This window comes from Heterodontus francisci, chromosome 29 (assembly GCF_036365525.1).
Source record: "Heterodontus francisci isolate sHetFra1 chromosome 29, sHetFra1.hap1, whole genome shotgun sequence".
In the NCBI taxonomy this organism is placed as follows: domain Eukaryota; kingdom Metazoa; phylum Chordata; class Chondrichthyes; order Heterodontiformes; family Heterodontidae; genus Heterodontus; species Heterodontus francisci.
Window position 1 is genome coordinate 3,805,408 of NC_090399.1, and position 16,023 is coordinate 3,821,430.

Sequence of the window (16,023 nt, forward strand, 5' to 3'; positions counted from 1 at the left end):
GAAGGATGTGGAGGCTTTGGAGAGGGTACAGAAGAGGTTTACCAGGATGTTGCCTGGTCTGGAGGGCATTAGCTATGAGGAGAGGTTGGAAAAACTCAGATTGTTTTCACTGGAACGACGGAGGTGGAGGGGCGACATGATAGAGGTTTACAAAGTTATGAGCGGCATGGACAGAGTGGATAGTCAGAAGCTTTTTCCCAGGGTAGAAGAGTCAATTAGTTACTAGGGGTCATTGGGTTAAGGTACGAGGGGCAAAGTTTAGAGGGGATGTGCGAAGCAAGTTTTTTTACACAGAGGGTGGTGAGAGCCTGGAACTTGCTGCCAGGGGAGGTGGTGGAAGCAGATACGATAGTGACGTTTAAGAGACATCTTGACAAATATATGAATAGGAAGGGAATAGAGGGATATGGGCCCCGGAAGTGCAGAAGGTGGTAGTTTCGGCAGGCATCAAGATCGGCGCAGGCTTGGAGGGCCGAATGGCCTGATCCTGTGCTGCACTGTTCTTTGTTCTATATTTGCTCTAAGATCGTGCATATAAAACCAGCTAAGCCCCGTGCATCTCAGGAAGCAGCAGCGAGCCCTCTGAGAGCCGAGAGAGTGGAGCGTTTGATCTCACCAGCCCTGGTTATATTCCAACCCGAGGGCTCACGATGGGAAGGGCGACACTCCCAAGCCCAGGTTAAGCAGGACTCTCAGCCTCCCGCCCTCATCTCTGGACTCTTACCTGAAGCAGGATGTGGCAAATCTCCAGGTAGCCTTTCTGTGCCGCTGCGTGCAGTGGCATGCGCCGGCTCTGCTGGTCAGTCTGGAAGTTTGGATCGTGGTCATCGACTGGAGGAATTAAAAAAAAAAAACCGGCAGGGCAGTAAGCTGGCAACAAACCTGAAGCTCGCCACCTGACCACCAGGTGACGTTTTACCCCCCACCCCACCACCCCGACCTGGCTGGACAGCCGGTTTAGTTGGCACCGGCTCCACCACTGGCACTGCCCCTCCCTGCTGATCCCTGGGCCTATATCGGGCAAACAGCACCGAACGTCCATCAGCATAGGCTTCAGTTACATAGGCTGAGGCCCATGCACCACAGGACTTCGAAATGAGCCCTTCGACAGCCAAGATGACCGAGCCTTTCATCCGGTCAGCCCAGGGGCAGACGGTGACTGAGTGGTAATGCCACTGAACTCCTCATTCAGAGGCCCAGGCTAATGCCCTGGGGGATGCGGGCTCAAATCCCAGCACGGAATTGAAAGCTAGTCTCAGTAATGGTACCATGAAACTATCATCGATTGTCATAAAGACCTAATTCTCCTTTAGGGAAGGAAATCTGCCATCCTTACCTGGTCTGGCCTACATGTGAGTCCAGACCCACAGCGATGTGGTTGACTCTTAACTGCCCTCTGAAATGGACGAGAAGCCACTCAGTTGTCAAGCGCAGTTGGGGATGGGCAACAAATGCTTGCTTTGCCAGTGACACCCAAATCCCATGAAAGAATTGAAAAAAAAAGGAGCTAGCACAGGCGTGATGGGCCCAATGGCCTCGGGCCATGCTGTATCATTCTCCGCTTCTGTGGTATCTGGCGGGATGCTTCTGGTAACTTTACCACCACACTCCACCTCGCCCACTCCCGCCCACCCGACAGATACAGGATTTCAATCTCAGAGAAGTTTCCCACATCACGACAGGCCTGCGAAGAACAAGGGGGACAAACTTACGCAGCATCAGCAGCACTTTCTGCAGTTCACCCTGCTTGGCCCAGAGGTACAGCTGGCGAGGGTGAAATCGCAGTTTCTTCCGCCTGCGAGGGGAGAGGAGGAGATTGAATGCCCCAGATAAAACTCAACAGCGCAAACAATGCCGACAACACGCAGCAGAAAACAGCGACGTCATCGCCTCGACAGTTTCAGATAAGATTTTCAATCTTCATTGGGAGTATTTAGCTTGTGTGGTCGACTCTTTGTGCTATGGATGCAGATTGATCGGGACCAGCAGGTGAATGTAACATCAGGCGAGTTGGAGGGAGAGCTACCAGCGTAGTCTGCCTCTAACAGCTGCTCACCCATGCACAGCCACATTATTCCGTACAACACAGAAGGACGAGGAAGTGTCCAATTCACGGTCTTTAAGATTATGAAAGGATTCGATAGGACAGACATAGACAAGAGGCGTCCACTTGAAGCCAAAACTAGGGACTGTAAATCCCGTATAAATCGAAAAGGGAATTCAGGAGAAACATCCTTACCCAGAGAGGGGTGAGAATGTGGGACTGGCTACCACAGGGAGTGGTTTAAGTGAATAGAACAGAGGCATTTAAGGGGAAGCTGGATAAACACATGAAGGAGAGATAAATAGAAGGATACAGTAATGGGGTGAGAGGAAGAGGGGGTGGGAGCAGGCTCGTATAGAGCAGAAACACCAGCATGGAGCAAATGGGCCGAATGGTACACTAGCAGCTCAGGTACAGCACTGGTAGATGCAGCAGCACAAGCTCAGCTAAAGCACTGGCAGCTCAGCTAAAGTACTGGCAGCTCAGCTACAGCACTGGCAGGTGTAGCACTGGAAGTTCAGCTGCAGCACTGGCAGGTGTAGCACTGGATGCTCAGGTACAGCACCGGTAGGTGTAGCACTGGAAGTTCAGGTACAGCACCGGTAGGTGTAGCACTGGAAGTTCAGGTACACCATTGGTAGGTGTAGCACTGGAAGTTCAGCTGCAGCACTGGTAGGTGTCGCACTGCAAGTTCAGGTACAGCACTGGTAGGTGTCGCACAGGAAGTTCAGGTACAGCACTGGTAGGTGTCGCACTGAAAGCTCAGGTACAGCACTGGTAGGTGTCGCACTGAAAGCTCGGGTACAGCACTGGTAGGTGTAGCACTGAAAGCTCGGGTACAGCACTGGCAGGTGTAGCACTGAAAGCTCAGGTACAGCACTGGTAGGTGTTGCACTGAAAGCTCAGGTACAGCACTGGTAGGTGTCGCACTGAAAGCTCAGGTACAGCACTGGTAGGTGTAGCACTGGAAGTTCAGGTACAGCACTGGTAGGTGCAGCACGGAAAGCTCAGGTACACCGTTGGTAGGTGTAGCACTGAAAGCTCAGGTACAGCACTGGTAGGTGTAGCACTGGAAGTTCAGGTACAGCACTGGTAGTTGTCGCACTGGAAGTTCAGGTACACCACTGGTAGGTGTAGCACTGGAAGCTCAGGTACAGCACTGGTAGTTGTCGCACTGGAGGTTCAGGTACACCATTGGTAGGTGTAGCACTGGAAGCTCAGGTACAGCACTGGTAGGTGTAGCACTGGAAGTTCAGGTACAGCACTGGTAGTTGTCGCACTGGAAGTTCAGGTAGAGCATTGGTAGGTGTAGCACTGGAAGTTCAGGTAGAGCATTGGTAGGTGTAGCACTGGAAGCTCAGGTACAGCACTGGCAGGTGTAGCACTGAAAGCTCAGGTACAGCACTAGTAGGTGTAGCACTGGAAGTTCAGGTACAGCACTGGTAGGTGCAGCACTGAAAGCTCAGGTACAGCACTGGTAGGTGTAGCACTGGAAGTTCAGGTACAGCACTGGTAGGTGTAGCACTGGAAGTTCAGGTACACCATTGGTAGGTGTAGCACTGGAAGCTCAGGTACAGCATTGGTAGGTGTAGCACTGGAAGTTCAGGTACAGCACTGGTAGGTGTAGCACTGGAAGCTCTGGTACAGCACTGGTAGGTGTAGCACTGGACGCTCAGGTACAGCACTGGTAGGTGTCGCACTGGAAGCTCAGGTACAGCACTGGTAGTTGTCGCACTGGAGGTTCAGGTACACCATTGGTAGGTGTAGCACTGGAAGCTCAGGTACAGCACTGGTAGGTGTCGCACTGGAGGTTCAGGTAGAGCACTGGTAGGTGTAGCACTGGAAGCTCAGGTACAGCACTGGTAGGTGTAGCACTGGTAGGTGTCGCACTGGAAGTTCAGGTAGAGCACTGGTAGGTGTAGCACTGGAAGCTCAGGTACACCATTGGTAGGTGTAGCACTGGAAGCTCAGGTACAGCACTGGTAGGTGTAGCACTGGAAGCTCAGGTACAGCACTGGTAGGTGTCGCACTGGTAGTTCAGGTAGAGCACTGGTTGGTGTAGCACTGGTAGGTGTAGCACTGGAAGCTCTTTACAGCACTGGTAGGTGTAGCACTGGAAGTTCAGGTACAGCACTGGTAGGTGTAGCACTGGTAGGTGTAGCACTGGAAGTTCAGGTACAGCACTGGTAGGTGTAGCACTGCAAGCTCAGGTACAGCACTGGTAGGTGTCGCACTGGAAGTTCAGGTAGAGCACTGGTAGGTGTAGCACTGGAAGCTCAGGTACAGCACTGGTAGGTGTAGCACTGGAAGCTCAGGTACAGCACTGGTAGGTGTCGCACTGGAAGCTCAGGTACAGCACTGGTAGGTGTAGCACTGGTAGGTGTAGCACTGGAAGTTCAGGTACAGCACTGGTAGGTGTAGCACTGCAAGCTCAGGTACAGCACTGGTAGGTGTCGCACTGGAAGTTCAGGTAGAGCACTGGTAGGTGTAGCACTGGAAGCTCAGGTACAGCACTGGTAGGTGTAGCACTGGAAGCTCAGGTACAGCACTGGTAGGTGTCGCACTGGAAGCTCAGGTACAGCACTGGTAGGTGTCGCACTGGAAGTTCAGCTGCAGCACTGGTAGGTGTAGCACTGGAAGCTCAGGTACAGCACTGGTAGGTGTAGCACTGGAAGCTCAGGTACAGCACTGGTAGGTGTCGCATTGGAAGCTCAGGTAGAGCACTGGTAGGTGTAGCACTGGAAGCTCAGGTACAGCACTGGTAGGTGTAGCACTGGAAGTTCAGGTACAGCACTGGTAGGTGTAGCACTGGAAGCTCAGGTACAGCACTGGTAGGTGTAGCACTGGAAGTTCAGGTTCAGCACTGGTAGGTGTAGCACTGGAAGCTCAGGTACAGCACTGGTAGGTGTCACACTGGAAGTTCAGGTACAGCACTGGTAGGTGTAGCACTGGAAGTTCAGGTACAGCACTGGTAGGTATAGCACTGGAAGCTCAGGTGCAGCACTGGTAGGTGTAACACTGGATGTTCAGGTACAGCACTGGTAGGTGTAGCACTGGAAGCTCAGGTGCAGCACTGGTAGGTGTCGCACTGGAAGCTCAGGTGCAGCACTGGTCGGTGTCGCACTGGAAGCTCAGCTACAGCACTGGCAGGTGTAGTACTGGCAGCTCAGCCACAGCACTGGCAGCTCAGGTACAGCACTGGCAGGTGTAGTACTGGCAGCTCTGCCACAGCACTGGCAGGTGTAGTACTGGCAGCTCAGGTACAGCACTGGCAGGTGTAGTACTGGCAGCTCAGCTACAGCACTGGCAGGTGTAGTACTGGCAGCTCAGCTACAGCACTGGCAGGTGTAGTCCTGGCAGCTCAGCCACAGCACTGGCAGGTGTACTACTGGCAGGTGTAGTACTGGGAGCTCAGGTACAGCACTGGTAGGTGTAGCACTGGAAGTTCAGGTACAGCACTGGTAGGTATAGCACTGGAAGCTCAGGTGCAGCACTGGTAGGTGTAACACTGGATGTTCAGGTACAGCACTGGTAGGTGTAGCACTGGAAGCTCAGGTGCAGCACTGGTAGGTGTCGCACTGGAAGCTCAGGTGCAGCACTGGTCGGTGTCGCACTGGAAGCTCAGCTACAGCACTGGCAGGTGTAGTACTGGCAGCTCAGCCACAGCACTGGCAGCTCAGGTACAGCACTGGCAGGTGTAGTACTGGCAGCTCTGCCACAGCACTGGCAGGTGTAGTACTGGCAGCTCAGGTACAGCACTGGCAGGTGTAGTACTGGCAGCTCAGCTACAGCACTGGCAGGTGTAGTACTGGCAGCTCAGCTACAGCACTGGCAGGTGTAGTCCTGGCAGCTCAGCCACAGCACTGGCAGGTGTACTACTGGCAGGTGTAGTACTGGGAGCTCAGGTACAGCAATGGTAGGTGTAGTACTGGGAGCTCAGCTACAGCACTGGTAGGTGTAGTACTGGCAGCTCAGCTACAGCACTGGCAGGTGTAGTACTGGCAGCTCAGCTACAGCACTGGCAGGTGTAGTACTGACAGTTGCGGCGGGGTCAGTGCACACGTCACATATCTCCGCAGGGATTTGATGCCCAGGAATAAGAGATGGAAGAGTTTTTCTTTAAGCCTGCTAACCACTGGAGCAAAGAAATACAAAACCGTGTCTTTGGCAAGATGCCTCAAGAAAACAGTTCTGCAGGAAAGATTTACCAACACTTCACTGTAGATAACTGTCGAGAGCTCACACACACACACACACCCCCCACTACCCTTCCACCCACTCCACACCTTCTCAGGCGTAAATTCCCCAATCAGAGCTCACACTGGACAAGGTCCCTCTTGGGGAGGGGAGGAGGAGGCAAACTCCCTGACCAGAGCTTACATGGGACCCACTCACCTTTCAGTTTGCTGGAAAACCAGCCCCTTCTCCAGAGCCTCTCTGCCAGGTCCTGGTGGAAGTCCAACAGCCGACAGAACCTTGCCAGAGGGCAGAACGATGGACGGGCCTGAACTATCGATGCTGTCTACCGGGGGCTCCAGGCTCGATTTCTTTGCTTCTCCGTTCCCGCTCATTCGGGCGCTTTGGGGAAAAAGGTATGGAAGGGCTTTGAGTGTAAAGACAGCAACTTCAGGCAGTCTAGAGTGAGGGCCTGGCAGAGCCTGGCTTCAAAAAAGCAACAGTCCTTTACTCCTGATACAGTAAAACTGGTCACTGAACCACTTACTGCAATTCCAATCATATCTCATCCGTTAATCCATCAACAACACCTTGCATTTATATAGTGGCTTTAACACAGTAAAACGCCCCAAGCTTCTTCACAGGAGTGTTATCAATTTCACACTGGAACACACAAGGAGATATCAGGTGATCAATAGATTAGTCCAAAAGGTAGGTTTTAAGGAGCTTCTTAAAAGAAGAGAGAGGTAGAGAGGCGGGGAAAAGTTTAAAGGGAATTCTGGAGGTCGGCAGCTGAAGGAATGGCCACCAATGGTGGAGTGTTTAAAATCGGGGACGGGCAAGAGGACAGAATCAAAGGACTGCAGATATCTCGCAAGGCTGGAGGAGATTAGAGATAGGCAGGCGGTGAGGTCATGGAGGGACTTGAAAACAAGGATGAGAGAATTTTCAAATTAATATATTGCCAGCCTGGAGGTCAGTGCAGGTCACCAAGGGTGATGGGTGAAAGGAATTTACTGCATGTTCGGACACAGTTCGGTGCCCCAGAAATCGCGGGGCTCGGCGTCAGGGTGGGTGGGCGGGGCCGACATCAGGGAGGGGCGTGACGTCAGGTGTGTGGGCGGGGCTCGACTTCGGGGTGTGTGGGCGGGGCTCGAGGTCGGGGAGTGTGGGCGGGGCTCGGGGGTCGGGGAGTGTGGGCGGGGCTCGGCATCAGGGAGTGTGGGCGGGGCTCGGCATCAGGGAGTGTGGGCGGGGCTCGGCATCAGGGAGTGTGGGCGTGGCTCGGCATCAGGGAGTGTGGGCGGAGCTCGGCATCAGGGTCTGTGGGCGGGGCTCGGAATCAGGGTCTGTGGGCGGGGCTCGATTTCAGGGTGTGTGGGCGTTACGACGCCCATCTTTACACTTACTGATGAACCCAAGCCCTGTTCCAGTAAGCCCACTCCTGCTAACCTGGCGTGTGTGGTGTCCGCTCTTCCATTCATCAGGTGCTCCTGACTGGGCGGGGCTGGTGCCGGCACCATGGTAGATGTATCTGCTTTGGCCACGGTGATCTCCTGGGCCTCGGAGGCATCCTCCCCACAGTGCGGGCAGAAGATCATCCCGTTGAGCTGCGAGACACAGCTCTTGTGAAAACGGTGAGTGATCCTGAAGTCTGGGTGACACTCCAGGAATGATCCCTGCAAACAAACCGAAACAAGTCACACATGGGCCAGATCGAGCAGAATGGAAGATGCAGATAAACTGAGTGGTGCAGACAAATAAATCCTAATGATGCATTGCACAACTGGTTCATTATTACTGGAATGGCTCCACTCTGCCATTCAACACAACCAAGACTGATTTAAAAACAGAAAGTGCTGGAAATACTCAGCAGGTGTGGCAGCATCTGTGGAGAGAGAAGCAGAGTTAATGTTTCAGGTCTGTGACCTTTCATCAGAACTGGCAAAGGTTAGAAAAGAATTAGGTTTTAAGCAAGTGAAGGGCAGGGGGGTGGGTGAGAGAACAAAGGGGAAGGTGTGTGATAGGGCAGAGGGTGATTAAATAACAAAGCTGTCCTGGTACAAAGGCAAAGAGCGTGTTAATGCATGTTTTCAAAGACAAAGCATTAGTCCAGAGAGAGTGTTAGTAGCAGAATAATGAGCAGCTCTGACTATATGAAAAGCAGGCACATGGTCAAAAAATATACAGTAAAAAAAAATAGAAAAATCTAAAAAAAAAAGGCCAGTCATGCTCTGAAATTGTTGAACTAAAGGTTGAGTCCGTGAGGCTGTGGAGTGCCTAATCGAAAGATCAGGTGCTGTTCCTCGAGCCTGCATTGATGTTCACTGGAACACTGCAGCAGGTCAAAGACAGAAATGTTGGTGTGGTGGGCGGGGGGGATGTTGAAATGGCAAGTGACCAGAAGCTCAGGGTCATGCTTTCGGACTGAGAGGAGGTGTTATGCAAAGCGGTCACCCAATCTGCATTTGGTCTCCCCAGTGTAGAGGAGACCACATTGTGAGCAGTGAATACAGTGTACTAAATTGAAAGAAGTACAAGTAAATCGTTGCTTCACCTGAAAGGTGTGTTTGGGGCCTTGGATAGTGAGGAGAGAGGAGGTAAAAGTGCAGGTATTACACCTCCTGCGATTGCATGGGAAGGTGCCGTGGGAAGGAGACGAGGTGTTGGGGGTAATGGAGGAGTGGACCAGGGTGTCACGGAGGGACAATCCCTTTGGAATGCTGACAGGGGAAGGGAGGGGAAGATGCAATTGGTAGTGGCATCACGCTGGAGATGGCGGAAATGGCTGAGGATAATCCTTTGGATGTGGAGGCTGGTGGGGTGGAAAGTGAGGGGAGAGGAAGGACTGAGGGCAGAAGTGCGGGAAATGGGTCAGACATGGTTGAGGGCCCTGTCAACCACAGTGTGGGGGAATCCTCGATTGAGGAAAAAGGAAGGCACGTCAGAAGTGCTTTTGTGGAAGGTTGCATCATCAGAGCAGATGCGTTGGAGAAAGAGAATGGAATGGAGTCCTTACAGGAAACAGGGTGTGACCAAGTGTAGTCAAGGTAGCTGTGGGAGTTGGTGGGCTTATAATGAATATTAGTAGACAGCCTATCCTCAGAGATGGAGACAGAGAGGTTGAGGAAGGGAAGGGAAGTGTTGGAGATAGACAATGTGAACAGCTTGCACTGTTGATCAAGGAGTCAATTACTGCAGTAAGGTGGGATGATATCTTAGAAGGTTCCTCAAATGAGGCCATATGGGTAGAACTTAAAAACAAAAAGGGGGCAATCACTTGGCTGGGAGTGTACTACAGGCCTCCAAACAGTCAGGGAGAGATAGAGGAGCAGATATGTAGGCAAATCTCAGAGAGGTGCAAAAATAATAGGGCAATAATAGTAGGGGATTTCAACTTCCCCAATATCAACTGGGATAGTCTTAGTGCAAAAGGCTTAAAGGGGATGGAATTCTTAAAATGCATACAGGAGAGCTTTTTGAGCCAGTACGTAGAAAGTCCTACAAGAGAAGGGGCAGTACTGGACCTAATCCTAGGGAATGAAGCCGAACAAGTGGTAGAAGTGTCAGTGGGGGTGCATTTTTGGGATAGTGATCATAACTCTGTAAGATTTAAGGTCGTTATGGAAAAGGACAAAGATGGACCGGAAATAAAGGTACTGAATTGGGGGAAGGCCGATTTCAATATCATAAAACAGGATCTGGCCGAAATGGGGCAGCTACTTGTGGGAAAGTCTACATTAGACCAGTGGGAGTCATTCAAAGAGGAAACAGTGAGAGTTCAGAGCCAACATGTACCCATTCAGGTGAAGGGTAGGACCAACAAGTCCAGGGAACCCTGGATGTCAAGGGATACAGGGGGTTGGATCAGGAGAAAAAAGGAGGCTTATGGCAGATTCAGAGGCACGAGAGGAGTATTGAAAGTGTAGGGGGGGGGTTACTTAAAAAAGTAATTAGGAGAGCGAAGAGGGGACATGAAAAAACACTGGCGGGCATTACTAGGACCCATGCGGGTACCCACAGCAACACCTTTTATTTGAAGGAAGTGAGTGGAGTTGAAGGAGAAGTTGTTCAATGTGAGAACAAGTTCAGCCAGGCGGAGGAGGGTGGTGGCAGATGGTGACTGGTTGGGCCTCTGTTCAAGGAAGAAGCGGAGAGCCCTCAGATCGTCCTGTTGTGGGATGGAGGTGTTGAGAAAGGACCCGATTTAAGGCAGTTGGCCACAGAACTGTGGGGAGATGTGTAGAATGTTCTTACGCGGCGGGTTACGATGATCTGGAATGTGCTATCTGCATGGGCAGCACAAAACACTAGTTTGGCCTCAGCTGGAATATTTTGTCCAGTTCTGGGCGTCTCACTCTAGAAAGGACGTGAGGGCACCGGAGAGAGTGCAGCTAAGTTTCACGAGAATGGTTCCAGGGATGAGGAATTTCAGTTATGAAGACAGATTGGAGAAGTTAGGACTGTTTTCCTTGGAGAAGAGAAGGCTGAGAGGTGATTTGATATCGAGTTGTTACAAATCAAGAGGGATCCAGACAGAGTAGATGGAGAGAAACTGTTCCCATTGGCAGAAGGATTGAGAACAGGAGGGCACAGATTTAAGGTAATTGGCAAAAGATGCAAGAGTGACCTGAGGAAAAACCTTTTCATGCATCGAGTGGTTAAGGTAAGGTCTGGAATGCGCTGCCTGAGAGTGCGATGGAGGCAGGTTTTATCGAGGTATTCAAGAGGGAATTGGATTATCATCTGAAAAGGAAGAATGTGCAGGGCTATTGGGAGAAGGCAGGGGAGTGGCACTAGGTGAACTGCTCTTTTGGAGAGCCAGCACAGACATGACAGGCCAAATGGCCTCCTTCTGTGCTGTAACAATTCTGTCATTCAGTGGAAGCAGATTGAACGCTGACTTTCAAAAGGGAATTGAATAAATACTTGAAAAGGGGAAAACTGTAGGGATGTGGGGAAAGAGCAGGGAAGTGGGGTGAATGGGATTGCTCTTTCAAAGAGCTGGTACAGGCCCGATGGGCCAAGTGGCCATCTTCAGTCCTGTCTTATACTACAATACCATTTCAAAATTGAATTTGTAAGATGGTGAATTATTTTATGTAGTTATGGTTGTCTGCAAGTTATAGTGTAGATCCCAATTATACATCGTTACCTTCAAAATTTTAACTGTGTTCTGTTGAAATAGGGTATCCGAGTTAGAAATGTCATCAACTTAGCCACAAAACTGCAATTTCTAAAGTCGCTCATTGTTTCAATCTTCTCATTTCGATTCCCTACATGGGTTGGAAGTGGGGTCAAAGGCTCCGAGTTAACCTGTTCACCACAAACTCCATCCGCAGCCACTGCAGACGTTTCAGACCTATTCTTTCCTTCACCCGTTCTGAGATCCCACTGTCTCCTTTTTCTCACAGTGTGAGCAGCTCAGCTGCTCCTTCAGCCGTCGACCCTTCCTGGACCAGCAGCTTAGGGAGGCACAAAAATAAGTGGAGGGTAAGCCTGCTTTATCCCTCAGTGGAAGGACTTCTCCGCTGGCTGTACAGGTCCAGACCTGTAGCTGGCTCTGTCTGGGTCTGTCTGTCTCTGTCCCTCTTCGCTGGGTCTATCTGGGTCTGCCCATCTTGGCAGCGGCTGTCTGGGTGTGGACCTCTTGGCTGGGGCGGTCTGGGTCTGTCCCTCTTGTCTAGGTCTGCCCCTCTTGGCTGTGGCTGTCTGGGTCTGGTTATCTTGGCTGGATCTTTCTGGGTCTGGCCCTCTTGGCTGGGTCTTTCTGGGTCTGGCCCTCTTGGCTGGGTCTTTCTGGGTCTGGTTATCTTGGCTGGGTCTTTCTGGGTCTGGTCCGCTTGGCTGGGACTGTCTGGGTCTGGTTATCTTGGCTGGGACTGTCTGGGTCTGGTCCTCTTGGCTGGGTCTTTCTGCGTCTGGTCCTCTTGGCTGGGTCTTTCTGGGCCTGGTCCTCTTGGCTGGGTCTAGTTATCTTGGCTGGGTCTGGTCCTCTTGGCTGGGTCTTTCTGGGTCTGTCCCTCTTGGCTGGGTCTGGTCCTCTTGGCTGGGACTGTCTGGGTCTGGTCCTCCTGGGTCTGGTCCTCTTGGCTGGGTCTGGTCCTCTTGGCTGGGTCTGGTCTTCTTGGCTGGGTCTGGTCCTCTTGGCTGGGTCTTTCTGGGTCTGGTCCTCTTGGCTGGGACTGTCTGGGTCTGGTTGTCTTGGCTGGGTCTTTCTGGCTCTGGTCCTCTTGGCTGGGACTGTCTGGGTCTGGTCCTCTTGGCTGGGTCTTTCTGGGTCTGGTCCTCTTGGCTGGGTCTTTCTGGGTCTGGTCCTCTTGGCTGGGTCTTTCTGGGTCTGGTCCTCTTGGCTGGGACTGTCTGGGTCTGGTCCTCTTGGCTGGGTCTTTCTGGGTCTGGTCCTCTTGGCTGGGTCTTTCTGGGTCTGGTCCTCTTGGCTGGGTCTTTTTGGGTCTGGTCCTCTTGGCTGGGACTGTCTGGGTCTGGTCCTCTTGGCTGGGTCTTTCTGGGTCTGGTCCTCTTGGCTGGGACTGTCTGGTTCTGGTCCTCTTGGCTGGGTCTGGGTCTGGTCCTCTTTGCTGGTTCTGCACTTGGGTTTCATGGCAATATTTGTATTGGGGATCTATCAAAGGTGTCCTTAATACACTTTGAATACAGAAGTGTGCTTTGGCTCAGGGATGAAGAGACTTACCGCTGTACAGAAATAACCACAGCCTGGGCAGCAGTGGTGTTTCACCATTCGAGCCCTGTGGACTTCACACAGAACCATAAGTGGTACCCGACTGGATGGTCTCATGGTCTCACACTTGCTGATGCTGTTACTGCAACCGCTTAGCTGGGGAGGAAGAACAAGAAACAGCAAATGAAATTTTATTGATCTGAAACGTTAACATTGTTTCTCCCTCTCGCTCCACTCCTGCTGAGCCTTTCCTGCACTTACTGTTTTATCCCCCATTTCCCTTTTGATTCTGCTACCTTACCTGGGGATTTTGAATCTTCACCACTCTTTGAGTAAAGAAATTACTCCATCAGTTTGAAATGCAACGTTTGCTAACTTTATCTCCATTATACCTAGTTGTCTCAATTACTTTGAAGTAATAGCATTGGTTTAACTTATCTGTACCATTTAATACATAATCTTCAATAAGTATTTCCGAGTTAAGCTAGCTGCACTCTGCCCTGAGTTCTATGCTCGAACTAATTCCCTAGATTCTGGAAAGGTCCAAGCGGACTGGAAAACCGTAAATGTGACACCTCTATTCAAGAAAGGAGGGAGGCAGAAAGCAGGAAAGTATCGGCCAGTTAGTCCAATATCTGTCGTTGGGAAGATGCTGGAATCCATTATTAAAGAGGTAGTAGCAGCACATTAAGAAAATCACAATACAATCAGGCAGAGTCAACATGGTTTTATGAAAGGAAAATCGTGTTTGACAAATTTATTAGAGTTCTTTGAGGATATAACAAGCAGGGTGGATAAAGGGGAACCAGTAGATGTAATGTATTTGGATTTCCAAAAGGAATTTGACAAAGTGCCACATAAAAGGTTACTACACAAGATAAGAGCTCATGGCGTTGGGGGTGATATATTCGCATGGATAGAGGATTGGCTAACTAACAGGAAACAGAGAGTCAGGATAAATCGGTCATTTTCAGGTTGGAAAACTGTAACTAGTGGAGTACCACTGGGATCAGTGCTGGGACCTCAACTATTTACAATCCATATTAATGACTTGGATGAAGGGACTGAGGGTATTGTAGCCAAATTTTCAGACAATACAAAGATATGTAGGAAAGCAAGTTGTAAGGAGAATACAAAGTGTCTGTAAAGAGATATAGATAGGTTAAGTGAGGGGCAAAAATTTTGCAGATGGAGTATAATGTGGGAAAATGTGAGGTTGTCCACTTTGGTAGGAAGATTAGAAAAGCAGAATATTATTTAAATGGAGGGAGACTGCAGAATGCTGTGGTACTGAGGGATCTGGGTGTCCTTGTACATGAATCACAAAAAGTTAGCATGCAGGTACAGCAAGTAATTAGGAAGGCAAATGGAATATTGGCTTTTATTGCAGTGGGGAATGGAGTACACAAGTAGGGAAGTCTAGCTACAACTGTACAGGGCAATGGTGAGACCGCACCTAGAGTACTGCATATAGTTTTGGTCTCCTTATTTAAAGATGGATATACTTGCATTGGAGGCAGTTCAGAGAAGGTTCATTAGGTTGATTCCTGGGATGAAGGGATGTCTGATGAGGAAAGGTTGAGGAGGTTGGGTCTATACTCATTGGAGTTTAGAAGAATGAGAGGTGATCTTACTGAAACATAAGATTCTGAGGGGGTTTTACAGGGTAAATGTTGAGAAGATGTTTCCCTTTGTTGAAAAATCTTGAACTAGGGGGCAGTTTTAAAATAAAGGATCCCCATTTAAGACGGAGATGAGGGAGAGTTTCTTCTCTCAGAGGGTCATTAGTCTGTGGAATTCTCTTTCCCAGAGAGCAGTGGAGGCTGGGTCATTGAATATATTCAAGGCTGAGTTAGACAGATTTTTGAGCTACAAGGGAGTCAAGGGTTATGGGGGGTAGACAGAAAAGTGAAGTTAAGGTCACAATCAAACCAGCCACGATCTTATTGAATAGCAGAGCAGGCTTGAGGGGCCGCATGGCCTACTCTTCCTGCTCTTTCCTATGTCCTTATATAAATGCAATTCTTTCAAATGGAAACTCTCCTCTTTGGGACGAGGCTCATTGAGTTTTTAAAAATTCTTTCATGGGATGTGGGTGTCGCTGGCAAGGCCAGCATTTGTTGCCCATCCCTAATTGCCCTTGAATTGAATGGTTTGCTAGGCCACTTCAGAGGCCAGGCCAGAGTCACATGTAGGCCAGACCAGGTAAGGCCGACAGATTTCCTTCCTTGAAGGACATTAGTGAACCAGATGGTGGTTTCATGGCACCATTACTGAAACAATTCCATATTTTTTAAATTAATTAATTGAATGTATTAATTAACTGAATTTAAATTTTACCAGCTGCCTTGGTGGGATTTGAACCCATGTCCCAAGGGAATTAGGCTGGATCTCTGAATTACTAGTCCAGTGGCATTACCACTATGCCACCACCTCTCCGAGTGTCTCTTGTTGAACAGTGAGGGTGACGTCAATGTGATCACCTTGACTCTGGCTGTGGATCGTACCACTGTAGGTTCATGAGGACCAATCCCTGAGATCAGAGAGAGCCCAACTCACCAAGCAGCAGTAGCGAACAAGTCTTTTTTATATTGGCTGTGTGTCATTGCTGATCTCATGTCGATGAGCAGTTGCCCGCAGAGAGTCATTCGGCCCATCTGGTCCAGGCCGGCTTTCGGCAGAGATTTCCAATCAGTCCAATTCCCCGACCTATCCCCTTAGTCCTGCAAGTTTACTTCCCTCAGGTACCCATCCAATTTCCTTCTGGAACTGCAGCAGCCCATTCAGTCCCATGATTCTATTCCTATCCAGTTTGATCATGGCTGACCTGTACCTCAACGCCAAATACCCACCTTTGCTCCATTTCCCTTGATACCCTGACCCAACAAAAAGAAAATCTATCCATCTCAGTTCTGAAGACTTCGATTAACCTCCAGCATCGACAGCCTTTTGGAGAAAGAGAGTTTCAAATTCCTACTACACGTTGTGTGAAAAAGTGTTTCCTGATTTAATTCCTGAAAGATCTGGCTCTAATTTGAAGATTGGGTCCCCCGCGTTCTGGATTCCCGCACCAGAGGAAATCGTTTCTCTATAGTTGCTGGATCCACTCACCACTCTGTTT

At 50.2% G+C, this 16,023-nt stretch overlaps 1 protein-coding gene across 4 annotated transcripts in view; it reads right to left on the reverse strand.

Moving 5' to 3' along the window:
• ehmt2 (euchromatic histone-lysine N-methyltransferase 2) overlaps positions 1-16,023 on the reverse strand; it is a 171,193-nt gene that overhangs the window by 45,998 nt on the left and 109,172 nt on the right. For 3 of the 4 annotated variants that reach the window (XM_068009357.1, XM_068009358.1, XM_068009356.1), the window contains 5 exons: positions 12,915-13,058; positions 7,673-7,899; positions 6,440-6,622; positions 1,713-1,795; positions 725-831 (listed from right to left, as the gene is read on the reverse strand). In XM_068009357.1, the coding sequence (XP_067865458.1) occupies positions 725-831; positions 1,713-1,795; positions 6,440-6,622; positions 7,673-7,899; positions 12,915-13,058 (744 nt within the window). The remainder of the gene's footprint in view (positions 1-724; positions 832-1,712; positions 1,796-6,439; positions 6,623-7,672; positions 7,900-12,914; positions 13,059-16,023) is intronic. The other variant, XM_068009359.1, reaches the window with a different exon arrangement.